Source organism: Scomber japonicus, chromosome 7 (genome assembly GCF_027409825.1).
Source record: "Scomber japonicus isolate fScoJap1 chromosome 7, fScoJap1.pri, whole genome shotgun sequence".
Classification (NCBI taxonomy): domain Eukaryota; kingdom Metazoa; phylum Chordata; class Actinopteri; order Scombriformes; family Scombridae; genus Scomber; species Scomber japonicus.
This window is the reverse complement of record NC_070584.1, coordinates 25,163,891-25,181,120: the sequence shown is the minus strand read 5'-3', so window position 1 is coordinate 25,181,120 and position 17,230 is coordinate 25,163,891. Positions and strand designations below refer to the sequence as shown.

The 17,230-nt window shown below is 39.1% G+C and overlaps 1 protein-coding gene across 1 annotated transcript; it reads right to left on the bottom strand.

Annotated features, from left to right (window-relative positions):
- Window positions 1-1,988: 1,988 nt before the first annotated feature.
- Window positions 1,989-15,644, bottom strand: lurap1 (leucine rich adaptor protein 1). The gene is made up of 2 exons (XM_053323010.1): window positions 15,429-15,644; window positions 1,989-2,894 (listed from the first exon to the last, which is right to left on the bottom strand). Exons 1-2 carry the CDS (start codon window positions 15,642-15,644, stop codon window positions 1,989-1,991), a joined length of 1,122 nt encoding a protein of 373 aa, XP_053178985.1.
- Between the last annotated feature and the right edge of the window lie 1,586 nt (window positions 15,645-17,230).

The window sequence follows — 17,230 nt, the reverse complement described above, 5'->3', positions numbered from 1 at the left end:
TGAAAAACCAACAATATTGTTCGATTTTGTTTGCTGAGAAGAGGCTGCTTATATAAGCCAGCAGAACGGCTTCAAAAAGTATTGCTTTTCTCGCCTGATTGTATTAGGTCTTCCATTTCTCACGGTGCAACCAATAAAGCTCTCAGCACAGACCATGCAATATCCACCCAGCCAACAAAACACATTTACCACTCGACACCCACATGGCGAGGGCACACAGACTGTTGTTCTAGCCATTTGTACACGTAAGCGGAGGCCAGGAGGAGGCAAAAATAAAATCAGTCAAAAAACTTGGATTATCATAACAACAGTGCAGTCATCTTAGGAGGGAAAGTACAGGCATATGTAATTAAGGTTTACACCAATCAGGCACAACATTTGCTTCTAAAAAGAAATGAACACGTGTTACCGTAACTCTTAAAAGGAGAAAAATATTCAGCCATGTTAAAGATTTGCAAACAACCAGTCACGACTAATACCTGATGCACAGAGTAGCTGTATTGTGATTCAGTGAATACACAGTATTGCAGATGGTTGGCTAAGCACTGAGGGTATTCACAAAGACACAAACGCACACAGTGGGTACATTATTTTTCAATGAGGGAGACTTTTTACTAACCTCAGTGCTCTGTCTTCTATGTTCATATCTTCTATTTTTTGTACAGGCAACTACGAGTTTGGGGACGAACACAGATTTGATCATAATACTAAGGTGTTTAAAACTTTTTTGTAATACATTATCAAGTAATGCTGCCTAGAACCTTTGTAACTCTTCAGTCATATTGTCCAAGAATAAAATATATATTTTCTATTTTATGTCACTATATATATATATAGGGACTAGAATTTATTTTGGGATTCAAATATGAGGTTGATATGGGAAAACTTTGGTCTTCTACTGGCTTAAATGCATAACAATAGGCTTTGTCAGTGCTGTCAATAGTGGAGTTAAAGGTTCTGATGATTGTAGAGTACTCACAAAACTTTCAGTAGGATGTATAAAGTAATTAAAGGGGACATATCATGCTTTTGACTCTGCTATTTTTTATACTGTTATGATGTTGGATGGAAGATTGACTGTTGGATGTTTTTTGGTCAAATTTCCAAAACTTGAGGTGAATGTATGTAGAAATGCTCCCTGCTAGTCAAAAGCCCAGGCTTCAACCTGCTCTGAACACCTCTACTCCCTCTACGTCCTTTACTTTGGTACAAATATATTTGAGAAGTTTCAATTTTGAATGAAGAACTAGAAAAAGAAGTGAAATCCTGCTACTATATTTTGTTTCATGGTTGGTTTACGTAACCTCCAGAACCACTGGAAGTTGGGGCAACACACAGAAGCTGACCCAGTATGTGCATGTTCATGATATGTCCCCTTTAAGGAGTTCCCAGAGCAATATTATTTATGAAGGCCAGAAATCCTGTGCTCCTAGGTTTTAATAATGGATAGATTTTCTGCATAAACAGTAGATGGTCAACTCATAATTCAAATCTTCAAATTGATATATGTTGTTAAGCAATCTGAAATCATGTTTCAGCTCTCTGGCAGATAATCTGTGCTTTATTTGCATGGGTAATTATAGAAAACAAATAAATAAAGAAAAGAAAAGAAAAGAAAAGAAAAGAAAAAAGAAAAAATCAGGGAATGCTAAGAAAGACCCTGAGAAAAACTATGACACAGGATTTTAAAATTGATTTTCCTAAGTTTGTGTGAGGCAGCCCTGTTTGGCTCAATATGGTCAAAATCCTGTTATGTGCATCCACCTTAATACTGACATCAATGTTGTATAGAAAGTTAGTGCAGTCGCAGGAGGGAACAACTAAACAAAATGTAATTCTTTGTCTTTCAAAGCCAGTGTCTTTCAACGAGAAAAGCATCACTATGTGCATTTTACAACAGCAGTTCATTCTACCTTCAGCAATCTGGTCTTTGATGTTATAGAGGGAGCGGTCAATAGTGGCTTTAGCCCTCTCTGTTATTATCCCTCTTACAAAAACGTCACATCTTCTTGTGACTGCACCCACCGCCAGTGTGCGTCGTACTCCAGATGCATTTTGCCATTCATTTTGCAAGTATCCAAGTCAATCTTTCCGTTTTTGTAAGGTTTGAGTTTGGGGCTCTGGCTCGTCCCCAGTTTCTCGCTGAGACAGGGGCGGGTTGGGCTGCCTGTTTGCGTAGTTGGTTTCTCCAGGATGCCATTAGCCTTAATGGATTGTGTCTGAGCATTGTTCTTAGAAACTGGGCTTCCCTTACCCGTCTCTGCAGCCTTGGCCCAGACTGCAGCGTCTTGCTTGGAGCCCTCAGACTTGCCTTTAAGAGAGCTGCCAGGAACTGCTGGTTTCCCTGTTCCAGTCCCTGCAATCCCAGTCCCAATAACAGCACTGACAACCACAGTCCCAGGTCCAGTTTTCACTTCTGTCCCATTTCCAGCCACAGCTCCATTCTCATTTACCCCAGCACGAATTCCAACTCCACTTCCAACCCCAACGCCAATAGCCACAGACTTCACTCCAGTCATAGCCGCTGTGACCATGGCCCCGGGGCCTCCCGCAGTCCGGCCCCCTGCAGCAGCCTGTGAGACCAGTGGTGTGGTGGAGCAGATGACTGACTCTGAGCTGGAAGGGCAGTACTCATCCATGTCATCTGCCAGGGTGTCCAGGTAGCTGCCGATGGAAATGTTGTCCAGCTTGTCGTTGGGGTCCTGCAGGCTGCTCCAGGAGCCTCTCCAGGAAGTGTCGGGGCCCTCACCCAGGCTGTACTGGCTGCTGGTCAGGCTGCTGCAGCGGCTTGTCAACGTGCTGCGTTCCTCTAGCAGCCATTTCACTGCCTCGATGCCCTCATGGACCGCCAACAACTGCTGCAGGATCTTTACATCCACAGAACGCAAGTGGGCCTGCACAGACATAAAAAGGACATAGAGGAGACTGTGAAGTTGTTTGTTGGCTCTTATTATTATTTTTTATCATGTTCATGTTTTGTTAGTTTGCAGTCTTCAATAGGAAAGAAACAGTTACATGTAAGAGGCAGACAATTTCTGATCCACCAGGACACTGCAGATATTTATTTCAAGCATTCAACCTTGGCTCCGCTGACAAGTGTAAACTTCACTTTAAAGCTATTAAACCATTGAAGATGACCATAATAGGAAGCAACATATAAGAGGTTGAGAGTGCAGAGCTAAAACTGGGGAAATTAATAAGGTGGAGGTAGATGAAAAAGCTTAGAGATGGATAGAACTAAAACTAAGAAGTTTTAGGAAAGCATACTTTAAGTTGCAAATCAAGCTGTTTCAAAGTGTTAATGAGGAAATCCAACCAAAACTAAAACTGCAGGAGAAGTTGTTGAGAAATGGAGATGTAATACAGTGGAAAGTTTGACACATTTTAAAAAGGAAAAACATTACATTCCACTAGAAAAGCTTTAAACTGAAGTATAAATTCCCAGTAAATGGTGCAAACTTCTCAAACATTTATTTATTCATGATGTCATCTGGTAGAAGCAAATGAAGTGATGATCAATCTGTAATAACAGCCAATGCTGCCTCTAATGTCATATGTGTGAGGGGGAGGTTGAAAAAAAAAAAGCTAAATGGCGAGTAAAACGAAAAAGATGGCTGCAGTCATGGAAAATTCCTCCCCAGAATACATTACCAGAGGTCTGTGGTGAAGTGCAGGGCCAAGAGGTGATATATGGCATCGACATTCAAAGCTGGGCCTGATGATATCCACACCTCGGCACAGATAACCAGTTTCTCTCTCAGCTAAAACCTTTAGTCTCGCTCAGTATTTCAGTTTGCTCTACATAATGATTTTATTATTTTCCTTTTCACTGTCCATCACTGCTTTAACATCCTGTCAGTGTCTCTTTCTCAAGGTTAGCTCTGTTGTCTAGAATCACATAAATAGTTTATAACATGTTTGTGTATGATGTGTCAGTGATTGTGACCTCTGTCAGAGAGGTTTCATGCAGTTACCCTTAAACAATATAGGTTATTTTCTACATATTGTATTGTTTAGTCACATTTATGATTACACAGTCATTTTTAGGACTTAGGAAGGAAATATTCAGATCCCTTTTCAGATTCCCATTCTATTCTATACCATATATATTAGTAGGTTAAAAATTATTTTGAGCTTATGTGTAAGGGAACTTTTTTACTGTTATAGCTGGTCTAATTAGAACCATTTTAGACTATTGGGTAGTTAGCCATAATTGGAAGTAATCGGAATAACATATAAAAGTAGCTGGCGGGGTTGTGCAGTGCTAAAATGGAGGAACAAATAATAGGTTAATAATAGGTTTAGGGAAAAAAGCTTACAGATGGATGCAAAAGACAGAAGTCAGTAAAAGAAAGTTTAGGAAAGCAGTAAAAGTGTAGTATTAGTGTATGTTATACGATAGTATATTGTTAATGCTGTTGCATTAATGCGCAGGAATCATTTTATGGTTATAGTTAGTCAAGGTGGAGCTCATTTAAACTATAGTTAAACCAAAATAAATGCATCATAATATATTTTTTCTATGTAAAATCTTACTTTATAAATGAACTTGGAAAAAAAGGCAATATTTCCCTTTCAAACAAAGTAGACTAGAAGTATAAAGTCCCATGTATTGTAACTACACAAATAAAGTACATGTACCTAACATTTGCAGTTACACCACTGTGTTTTCATAAATTAGCACACACTGTGTCTTAATATCATATGAAATATAAATGAAGGTGGCCACAGCCATCTGAATCACTGCAAGACGAAAAACACAAACACTGTTCATATACAAACTATAAACTGTGTATTTTACAGTTTATACTATTCTTATAGATTGTGTACAGGTCATTTTACAATGAAAAAATGGTCAAAACTGCACACGTAACATTTTTACTGATGACATATACAAGTTAGGGGCCCTTAAGGCACTAAGACCTTTACTCTTTGACCTCTTTTCCTATATGAGGTCCTTATGACCTTCCAGGTCATGTCAATACAACAGTGGTGGGGAATACATTGATTGTTCCAACCTGCCAAGCTACTTATCTGCTGGTTCTGCATAATGTTAGTTGTGCCTCGAGCTGAGTGATGCTTCACTGTGGTTTTAGTCTATAAAGCTCTGTCATTATCCATCAGCATGTACTGTTACTGTTAAAACCTCCCTGCCAATAGACTCTACCATCTACAAGAAAAACATGGAGAGATGTATGTAAAAAAAAATGCCTCTCATACATCTTCTGAATGCATAAGTGGTGCCTGACCTTTATATAACTGAGTCACCATTCAGAACAGCTAACACTGCTGGCTGCAGGGTGAAACTACTTTGGCACATTTAGTCTGCTCCAATTCAATGTCTCCCCTTTATCTTAAGCATCCGGCCCACTGTGGTTAAAAAAGCCACACAGTAGGAGATGATTTAGATCAGTGGTTCCAAACCTGGGTGTCAAAAGCCCCTCACGTGGTCCCATGATAAATCTGAGAAGTCACATGATGATTAAATCAAAAGAGCTTAATTTTAACAAGTAAAAAAGGTTGGCAACCACTAATTTAAATAATACTGCATCCTTATGTTGAATAAGGTTGATTTCTTATTATTGACAGCCAATTATGTTAACTTTGTTGAATTGTCATCACAGCTAGTGGCAGCTATGGGTCTTCATGATTAGCTCAAACACAATTTAAATGCCTTGAACCATTTTAATGTGTTCACAGTATGAGAACTGTGTGAACTTAAATGTTTGCAGGCTTATACAAACCCAAGTCATAAAAACGACATGCCTTACCCTAACCCTTAACCCAAACTCAAACCTAACCCATAAGCATAATCCTAATTTTAACCAGAAACCAATCTTAACCCTAAAATATGTTTGGTTAAGGTTGTGGGGGGATCAGCATTTGCCAGCTAGATGGGAGATGAGTCATTACCATGTGACTATGTGTAAACAGATGTTTGTCCCCAAAACAATACAAGTACACAGCGACATAAGCTACATGTACAAAGCAGAAACCTAGACACCTGTAGTAGGAGATGAGACAGGACATTATTTTACAGTAGAGCCTGCTTACAGGAAAGTAAAGGCGTCTGCTTTGTGGTCAATGTTGTGCAGACAGAGCTCTACTACTGTAACATGTGATGAAAGATAAATAAATGAGGAGAGTGAGGAAAAAATTGGAGGCATGAAAGAGAATATAAATATACACATCTATCCTCTCTGTATGAAATAAACATAATATGCACGCAGGGAGGAGTGCCATACAAAAAGCAGAAGACTGAGAACCACAGCTTTATGTCTTTGTGCATTAGTGTGTGTATGGCTATAAACATCCTGGCAACCTGGGGCACAGACATGAGAGGTGGGGTTCAGGTTTGAGGTTTGAGGCTGGCAGAGACTGAGTGCCTAATGAGGGTGGCAGTAAAACTAGCTCCATGCCTGTCAGTGCTGAGGTGGCACAATGCTAACGAAGCTGTGCCTCTCCACTCAGCTGCTGCTGATGTGGGCCTGTCTGAGAGGATAGATCCTGTAAATTCATTGCCCCTTTCACACCTCAGTGTTTTACCCATTCTGTCTTCTTTAGCGGGAAAGTTGCATTTTCACACAAATTAGGAAAAAAACCCACTTCTGATGATACTGTACCTCTTTGTCAACAATTACATGTACTGTAGACTCCCAAATTTGACAATTTTCATCCATTTTCAAAGGCAGTTTATTACTAACTGCCTTTTTTACTACTATTATTACTCTGAAATACATTGATATTTATTTTGAGTTTTAGAGTAAAGTTAAAAATGCTGTCAAATGCTGTGAATATTTATGTGAAAGAAAATCATAATTTGGCCCATTTCCCCCCAAAATATACCTACAGCAAGGCATACCAAGAGCTGAATTATCATCATGCAGTTTCTAAGAAAGAAGAGTAAAAATGTATGTCAAACCAGTTTCTTTTATCATCTAAAATGCATGACTACTGTTACTTGTGGTCCCAGCAATGCTTTTAATATGTTATCCATCCAGAGATCAACGCTGTGAGATACAGAAACAACATCTGATTGTGTTTCTGAATAATAAAAAATATTTTCTTTTTATCTACATTACATATCCCATCTCTGTGCCAAAAATGGAAAGCGTTTCAGTTTGCATGTATGCCAACAGTCTCCTGAGTGATATGCTGCTGGTCCTTGAGGAAATGTCTTCATCCGTGTCATTTTCATTATTTACAGATTGATTAAAGTCTTTAATTATAAGATAAAGTCAAACATGCTCATTATGGACAGGACCCTGACAAATAAAAAAGGTCAAACGGGGGCTAAAGGGATTTTATGTGACAGTAGTCTGGGTGAGAGTGGGGGATGAATGTCCAGGACTGTGTAGCCTTGAGAACTGAAACATCATTAATCATCTTTTCTCATTTTTGTTGCCATCAGTATATACAGCCAAACAGATTTCAGTTTTCCTGCTCAGGCAAAAGGCCAAGCACCTCCTGGCTGATCCACAGGATTCTGGAAAGCTCATTTTCCTGCTTTTTGATCCACCACATTCAGGCATGTGTGTGCACTGCGAGCAATATTCAGCTAAACAGTAATTCATGATTTAAAATAAGTGAATTTAATAAACTACATTTATTAATAAAAGGGGAGTTGTTTGCTTCTTTCATTTTTGTATAACTTTAATAAATGTATTTACATTTTTTGACCATTGGCTAGTCACAATAAACCAGTTGAAGACACTTTTGGATCTGCTGACACATATTTGGCATTATTTTTGAATTTTTGTGGAGTAAACAATCAACTAATTAAGTGGAAACATTTCAAAAATGGTTGAACCAAGACTGAAAATTAATAGTTTCAGCCCTCACAGGTAACGACGTGTTTTCTTCTGTCTATTTCACAGTAGAAAGAAACCAGTCGAGTCCTTGAATGTGGCCAAGAACTCGCAAACACATTAGAATTGTTGGAAAGTTTACTGTTATGAAATTTTTTTAGGACTTAGATTTTCTCTCAGATTGTAGTTTTCCTTGGACACTTCCTTAGACATTTTTGTCTGTCAAAATTTGGATTTCATAGCAGAGCAAGTTGTGGTTTGAGTGCTTTGGATCACAGTTTGGAATGTTTTCTTACATGAGTACATGAGAGGCACACACTGGGGCCTACAGCTACTGCTAAACATCCAATACATTTCAGGCAAAAGGTCTTTTTAAATATCTATATATCATTGTTTACTGTTTAGAACAACATTAGCATTTATTTGGGGTCGTGTTTCAGATGGTCTGGTGAAGGTAAGTCCAATATTCACTGTCTTTTTGGCTCCGTTTTAGTCTTCACCACCTCTTGAGACAAATATCTGCCTCTTTTGCTGCTAAATGCTTCACTTTGTTCACTTTGTTTCTGTCTGTCTGGTAATATCCTGTGAGCAGTGAAATGTAACCAAAACAGTAAAGTTGAAATTGGTAATGGCCTTCTCACAGTTTGTCACTATGAGAGACCCCTTTCCATATTACCATGTCATTTGATCTATTGTTATCATACAAAATTTTGATTAGAGACCCTCTAACACACATCCCATCTGTCAGGTGAAAATAAACATACTAAGTTTCAATCATGCATTGACAAACTGAGTGTAAACACAGATATTCAGACTTGATTGTGATAACATAAGCATAGCCTGTGATCTGTGACGCAGACTCTCCCACGTGGCGAACACAGCCTCCCAATGTCACACAGCTACCTAACAGACTGCTGAATCACTGCCAGCAGAGACAGCACGAGCACACATCAGTGCTCACATTCACCAGCAAAATAAACACCCGTCTCTATTGGCACAGTCTCTCTCTCTCTCTCTCTCATGGTGTCACTGTCTGTCGTTTCACCTTCCCAATCTAAATCAAGCAGACATACAACGCCCTTGCAGTCACCATGAGGCAGCAGAAGGTCAGCCCTGTCTCTCCATAAATCTCCAACTGCTCCATCTGTCTGCATTCACCACTGAATATGGCATTAAATATGCCTTCATCCTTAATTTTCTCCATCTTATTTTCTCTTTAGTGTTTCTGTATTTGACTGACCTTTGCAATGTATTGTTACAGCTATTTTCTCTTCTGTCCTCCTTCCCTTTTCCCTTGCACTTTTATTCTGTTTATCCTTTTCAGAGCCAGAAAACTGACATTTGGAGATTTCTATGGCACAGTATAAGTCAAACAAAATGAAGATAATGTTTCATGAAATTACAATATGCCCTGCAAAGAAATTCTACCACATTTCAGCCCTGATTTGACCCAAAAAAAAATGCAAATAGAGGCTTTCAATTTTATACACTAATTTTCACAGATTTACAATGTTGGTCATTTCAACATCTATTCAAAATGACTTCTGTGTAGCAGCTACAGGAGATGCATAGAGACCAAATCTCATCTGCAGATATTAGATAGAAAAGAGAATAGTGTCACACATAAGACACATAAGATGACTCATTCTAATACAAGACAAAAATGGGATGTTAGATTGTTACTGTAAGAATAAAATACTGTATGATGTGCAATGGAGGACACGTGAGCATGCCTTTCAGCTTTTAGTGGTAGGTTTTATGCATCCAAATGATACAGTGTGATGAAGGAATAAAGGAGCTCAGGTCATTTTAGAAGCAAAAAGTCTGATAGCCTGTGACCAGAGAGAGAAGACTGTGATTAAATAGGCTAGATTTTGATTCCCTACAGCTCTGCTCTGTGCTGCAAACTGACTTTGCACTGACAAGCAAAGAGGTGAAGACAAGAGATAGAAAGTGACAGTGAAAAGCTACAGAGATATACAAGCAGACATGTATATATCTTTTGATAGCTGAAATACAGGTGCTGATCATGAGTAAAATGCAGCTAGTATAAACATTGCCTTCAGTGTGTGTATTTGTGTGTGTGTGTGTGTGTGTGTGTGTGTGTGTGTGTGTGTGTGTGTGTGTGTGTGTGTGTGTGTGTGTGTGTGTGTATGTGTGTGTGTGTGTGTGTGTGTGTGTGTGTGTGTCTGGCCGACTGCTAGTCTTCTGTGGTTAGAAAGGAGGGTCTCTTTATCCAGTAAATCTGTTTAGATCAGAGGAGAGCATGTCTTCCATTAGACAGCTGAAGATGCCTGTGAAAGACAGAAGCTTTAAAACTGTCGTACAGAGATGAAAAGAAACACTAAAATCATTAATAACAACATTTATCTGCCTTCAGCTCGCAGTGCTATAAACTGTTCTCTACAATGTCTAGCCATAACCGATTAAGAAAGTGTCTGCACGTATAAAATCCGTATATAAGCAGATAGCCTGCACCCAGACATCAGCCAGATGAGATCAACATCAAAAGCTTTTCTGGTAATGAAGTCCACTTTCTATACTTGTGTCAGTCATCTCTTCCATCCTGTTATTCATATTACTGCAAAAAAAGAAGAACAAAAGATGAAAGGATGTGAAAGGGGTGGCTGTGGCTCAGGAGGTCATCCACTAATCATTGGATTGGTGGTTTGATTCCTGGCTCCTCTAGGTCCACATGTTAAAGTGTCCTTGGGTAAAATACTGAAACCCAAATTGTATTTTTCATTGTTTTCTCAAATTTTATAGACTAAGCAATAAATATGTCAATCAAGAACACAATTCATTAAGAAGATTAAGGAGCTTAAGCAATAAAGAAGATAATATGCCTGTTAAATCAGGTAAGCAGTGATAAATACATGTTTTGTTTTGCTGTGCCATTATAAATGTGACCATCATCATTTTAGGTTATTTTAAGATGGAAATGCAAACGCAAAAACATTTTTACCTTATTACATTGCATTATATTCAGTTGACTTTTGTCCACACTGACTTGCATTAATCAAAATAGGCACAAATGCTAGATGTCATCAAAACTTGGAAATTGAATCCTCCCAAATAAAAAAAAAAACTAAAGGCAAGTTAAGAGTGATACAAGTGCTTAAGGTTTCTATTTGTCAAAAATTATGTAGGGTGTTATTGTTTTAACAGTTACAACAATCCTTGGTTTGACTCCCATATTGTTATTCAGTTGAAGTCGACTGACAAGTCTTTGTCTAATTTACATATAAGTTAACGGCAGTGTGTTTGTTCCAGTCAAACATACATTACAGTGTAAGAAGTGCTGGAAATACAGCATAACCTGTTTTTTCCCTTGACAGTTAACAAGGAGCAGAGCAACATTTAATTACTGGTGACATGCGCATGCACGCACACACACACACACACACACACACATGCTGCAGCCCACCATGACTATTCTGTGCATTTACAGTACAGTAACAGATGAATGAGGAATACCAGGGCATACACAAATACACATGCAAAGTGAGAATAAAGAAGCAGATGTTAGCATAATGCTAAAGATCCTATTTATGTGGATGTCCATGTGTCTCATGTGTCTTATAAGCTTATCTCCAAAACAGAAAGTGTTCAGTGTGATAAAAAAGTGAGGGGAAAAAACATATCCAGGGGTAATTTGAGATTAAGTACACGAATATGTGCGAATGTGAGCTTTTCCATTGAGCTTCACTCTGCAGGCACTTTGTCTCGACATGCATTACTGCACATATTACTCAGCAGATTTTCCGTTCAATTCAATTTTATTCATAATTCAATCACAACAGAAGATAACTCGGGGCACCTTTCACATAGAGCAGGCCTAGACCATGCTCTTTAATTCACAGAGACCAAACATTCCCCTATGAGCAAACATTTGGTGACAATGATAAGGAAAAAGTCCACTTTAATGGGAAGCAACCTAAAGCAGACCCAGGCTTTAGGTGGGTGGCAATCTACCTTGACCAGCTGGGTTGAGAGAGAAGACAAGATTTCTGATGAAAGCGCAGTCTTTCAGAACTTCAGCACTCCCAACACCACACCATTCCCACACATGAATGAAACAAGCACACACACACACACACACACACACACACACACACACACACACATACACACACACACATATGCACAGGAGCAGCCCGCCTCTATGCTGGAAGTTTCACTCCCTTCCAGTTAGGAAGTGGCTCTTTATCACTATCACTATGCTGCCGATCCTCCCTCCTTTGCAGTAGGCCTGATTAATGGGTCAAACTGTTTGCAAATCAGTCTCCTCCTTTGCTCTTGACAGATTTATAGAAGCTCTTTGGATGCTTTGGGAATCTAAACTGGGCACTTTGGTCAACTATTCACTTGGGAACTGGCTGACATCAGTGTCTGGAGGTTACAACAGTTTATTTCTCCATGACTTTCACATTTTGACAGGCTAGTATTTTTGTGTTGTTTCCTAAAATTAATAGACTGGTGGAAAGGTTGGAAAATAAATATCGGCCTTGGGAATCTTAATTTTCTTTTTTAAAAATTTAAAATATTTTTTACAATAAAGAGTTTGCCACTGATTTATACAGTAGTGCTTCGATGTTATGAGTGCTGCAGCTAACGGATATTTCAACTGTTGATTCCTCTGTTGATCGCTGTCTATAAAATGATGATGAAGTGGAAAAATGTCTAAAGTCATATGTCCTGTTTTGTCCAAAACTGTTAAAAACCCAAAGTTATGCTTAATAATCAGAAACAAATAAGGAAACCTGCAAAATTTACAGAACCTGCAAAATTGACTAAAAAATGGAGCGTATCATTAGTTCAGGCAGAGCACTGAAGTTGCATTTGTTTCAGCTGATTGTATTCAGCTGTTTCCAATATTCTTTACAATCACTGACTCATCCACAGCTGTGTTGCAGGTAACATGCAGTCTCATTCATGCAGGTGTACACCACCGATTCAGCCCGTCCTCAAAAGAAAAGTATAGTATAGATAGAAAATTCAGCCAACAAAAAGGACCTGTAGTTATGTTTGTGTGAAAAACGCCATTTAGCAGCTATTAATTATGATCAAATTATGTCAATATAAGGTGACAAATTTCCTTAGTTAGAGGTGGCGGGTTGGCTGGATGGCTGGATAGATAGATGGCAAATGGTGAACTTAACTGCAAGAGACTGCTGTTTGCTTCCCATTTTCAACCCTGAGTTGGAACAGTTTCTAAAAAAACCATAACTACAAATTTCATGGCATTTACTGTTGCCATGATGACAAAGGTTGCCTATCTTTTAGGAAGTGGTAACTTTAACCCAGTGATCATTTTAACCCAAACCATGCTCTTTTCCTAAACCTAACCAGACCTTAACCACAACGATGTCACACCATGAAACTTATCTTTTAACAGTGATCTGTAATGGTTTTAGAAAACACCCAGAGAGTCAGCATATTAGAAAATGCTCCTATTGTCATTCTGGAGTGCATGGTACAATTGACTATGTGGTCATTTAATTATGAGGATGTGTTGACTGATTACACTCTTGCCAATGCAGTGTGCAGCTGCAGCTCCATCCACCACCTCAACTTCTTCTTTATGTGGTATTTCACATTTTAACTAAGATTAAATGTTCATGTATGAGTCAGTGTCTCTGGCTGAACACTTGATCAATAATCAAAACTGTTGCCATTTAATTTATTAACAATCCCCTAATGAATTAATTGCTCTAATGCTGACACATCTGGTAATGTTGTGCAATAATGTCATACTATAGTGTGTACTATAAAAGTGGTAGTGGTATTTATGTGAGCATGTTTGGTAGAAACTAGACACAACACAAAGATTTTAACGTGCATAATCAAAATGTAAGATATATGACAAGTTTTAAGTGGGCCAAATTGTTTTATAAAATCGACATTTCTGAAACTACTGCTGATAATGTTTTTTTTCAGTAAGAAGAGAAAAAGAGGACCACTTTCTCTCTAGGACTGATCTAACTTCTGGTTCTAAAGTGCATTTTCACTGCCAGCATCCTGTGGTTCTACAAATCCTGGAGTGAAATAAGTTTCTATTTTCAACCATGTGACCAAACTGATAATGTGTTTTGGATGTTTAAATGTAACCAATGTGTTTTGGAGCAACTCTCTCTGTTATAGCTTGCTGTGTTTGGGAGGCTGGTGGTGGGAGTGCATTTACTCTGTGTCACAACCACAAGCTGGGTGCACGGCTGCATCCGCCAAAGGAATGTATGACATACATGATCACAGAAGGGAAAAAAACAACTTTAGAGTGATACATTATTGCTGTTTGTGGAGGGGTAGGGGACATGTAAATAAGAGAAACAGAAAAATATGTGTTCAATGACACAAATCAACCACTGCTCAGCAGGAAACAATCTGCTTCATTGTGTATGGAAAAACAAAGAACATAAAATATGTTTGATGATAAACATAAAAGCCAAAGCTGGTACTGGTACAACTTGGTTTGGTGTGAACAATACCATATGTGTGGTGAAACTATGGAAAAAGACTGCATGATGCCCACGGTTAAACCTCACAGGTCTGTAAAAGCATTGAATCTATTATAAATAATAAATATAATTAATAAGAAACTATGGCAAGAATAAAATAATTCTATGGATTTCACATGGTCAGAAAACACCATACAGTTACAATTTGGTCACACTGTGAGTCCTATTGATGCTTAACTAACTGGTAAAAAAGCATTACCTTAGTGTTAGTGCCAATATGCTTACAAATGTTAGGGTCATGGGGGGCTGCAGCCTAACCCCGCTCTCTGAAATTAATCAGCATATCATAATATCCAAGCAACGTGATAAATAACTAAAAGCATGGGTAGATGGGGTTTCTGTTATACTTATAACTGGTAGAGGCCAACAGGCAACTTAAATTTGTGAAGCACTGAAGTGTACAGTCCATGGCAATGTCAAAGGAAATAAAGTTTGCAGAGAGATTTTAAAATCTTGGCATTGGCTTCCAAAATGAAGCTTTTATGAACACTTTACAAGAAAGCTGACATTTCGCAGGGAGTTGCAAAGTAGACTCTTGAGTGCACAGAAGGGACCTGAGAAGAAAAACGGCTGGGGGATGTCACTTTGAGATAAAACATGACTATGTCTGCTGATGTTCAGTAGTTCCTTCAGACACCTTGCACTTCAGCTGTTGGATGAATTTGATAGTTATTGTAAAATGCATACTTAATATTTAGAGCTATCAACACCTAAAGAAAATTGCAGAGACCTATCTGTATTTGTGTAACCATAACCATAAAGGAGGGACATAAAAAAGGAAGAAAAAACAGACACGTTTTTCATTAATTACGGTAATATGCCCTATGCGTTCAGGAGTTGTGTAACTGTACCTGCCTTCAGCCATGCATGCCTGTGTTATGATAAACTGATCTGCTGATAAATGTTTGTATTCACAACAACATTGTCCAGGGAAGAACCTTTCTGTGTGATATACTGGTGATGTCAGTGAATGCCACATCTTGGAAAACAGAGTCTGCCAAACGTCCAACAGTGTGTGCCATCACCCATGCGCGTACACACACACGCACGCACGCACACACACACACACACACACACACACAGTCGAGTACAACACTCTTACCATCTCCATCTTCAATTTCTTGATCTTTTCATCCAAACTCTTCTTCCCCGTATCTTTACTGGTGTCGTGCGCGGTGGACAGCTTGGCATCTCCCCGGATAGAGGACGCCTCCTCACGCATCCACCTGAGCAAACCCTCGGGGGTCTTCCGGCCGAGTTTCACCTCTATGTCTTTCAGATCTGGAATGGTCTCGCTGGCAGCAGTGCCCTCATCCATCGTCGTGGTCATGCGTAAAACCGAAGAGATCCTCTGAACAAAGATTACGTCCTTTTCTTTTCTTGGAAATTGTTGCCTGTGAAGCTGCGAGAGTCACTTCCTATAGGATTGCATGGCATCATATACAACTCCAGCGGAGGCGGACTGCGCCAGGAGAGAAAAACAATTTGACAGCATCAACACAACGAGCGCGTGAATGATTATTCCAGCAGAGCAATGCAGAGAAAAAAATCTTGATGACTATTTTATCTCTATTATCCTCTCGATGAAGCTGATGTATCTCAACTAACTCATGATCATCAAGTGTAAGCTGGGGGAAAAAATCTTCTAATTTGCAGTTTATTTCCAGAGTCTTGTTGATTGGTTCCTCTCCAGCGGTAAATACAGTCCGCTCTGCAGAGCCCAGCGTCCAGTGTGTGATCGCTGGAGGCTGGCGAGGTTGATGTGTCCTGTTGGAGATCCCTAAACTGAGCTACATTGCGCAGATTCCACCTGCATGATGACAGCAACCAGCAACCGCAGAGTGGGAGCGGAGCCTCCAGACTGTCAAGTCAGCCAGAGTTACATCAAGCAGCTTCCTGTACAAGCTTCAAAAGAAAGCATGCATGTAAAGGAACACGTTGGCTATCAGTAATACAAACTACCAAAATAATACAGGGGCTATCAGCTTTGTCAAACAAAAACATCCCTGAATGCTAACGTCTTTATGAGGAATGTTTAATTAAAACTAAAAAAAATTAAATCTAAATAAAGATACCAAACCACACAGATAAATTAAGTGTTTCACAATAATGATAACCTATATTTAGTATCTAATAATTAAGATTGTGTATGTCAATTGCAAACTTTATTAGGTATAGAGCAAAACATGTGGATAGGGTGTGCTGCCAACCAACCCTATCTGGGTACAAAGCAAGGCCAAAAACAGCAACAAGAGAAAAGGAGAGACTGTCCACACACTGAAATTTCTGCGGCAACATTTTATTCTGTAAGGTCAACGTCAGGCATGAATACATCAAGTCAATAAGAAACTAGGATTACAGGCAAAAAATGATCTAGGAGATCACATGATGCAAAATAACACTTTGTTTGTCACTTATCAGTGACAACCTGAAAATAATCCTGCCTATATGAAGTATAGGGCCCCCTCCCATTCCAAAAAAGAAGGAGGGATCCCTTTTCCAGGTCAGATGGAAGAAAATCAATTTGGCATTCTGTTAACTACCTGACAAATCAAAGTACCCATCTTCATTTTGAGCCATTTTCTCAAAGCAATTATCCCAGCTAAAATGAAGGCTTCAAGATGTGTTCAACTTATTCCAGATCATTTCACTCATAAGCTATTTAGATGCAGCAAAGCCCCTGTGGGATGTGATGGATGAAGAGTCTAATCAGTGTAATGAAGTATGACATATGTCTGTGTTAGTAAAGGCTATCACTCTCAATACACTTACACTTACACACACACACACACACACACACACACACACACACACACACACACACACACACACACACACACACACACACACACACACACACACACACACACACACACACTGTCTCACACCCTGTGGCTCTAGATC

Excerpts from the sequence above, each read along its gene's own strand:
- lurap1 (XM_053323010.1), bottom strand. The coding sequence starts at position 15,644 with ATGGATGAGGGCACTGCTGCCAGCGAGACCATTCCAGATCTGAAAGAC. Across the intron at positions 2,895-15,428 it reads AGAAATTGAAGATGGAGATG|GCCCACTTGCGTTCTGTGGA; the intron begins GTAAGAGTGTTG and ends ATGTCTGTGCAG.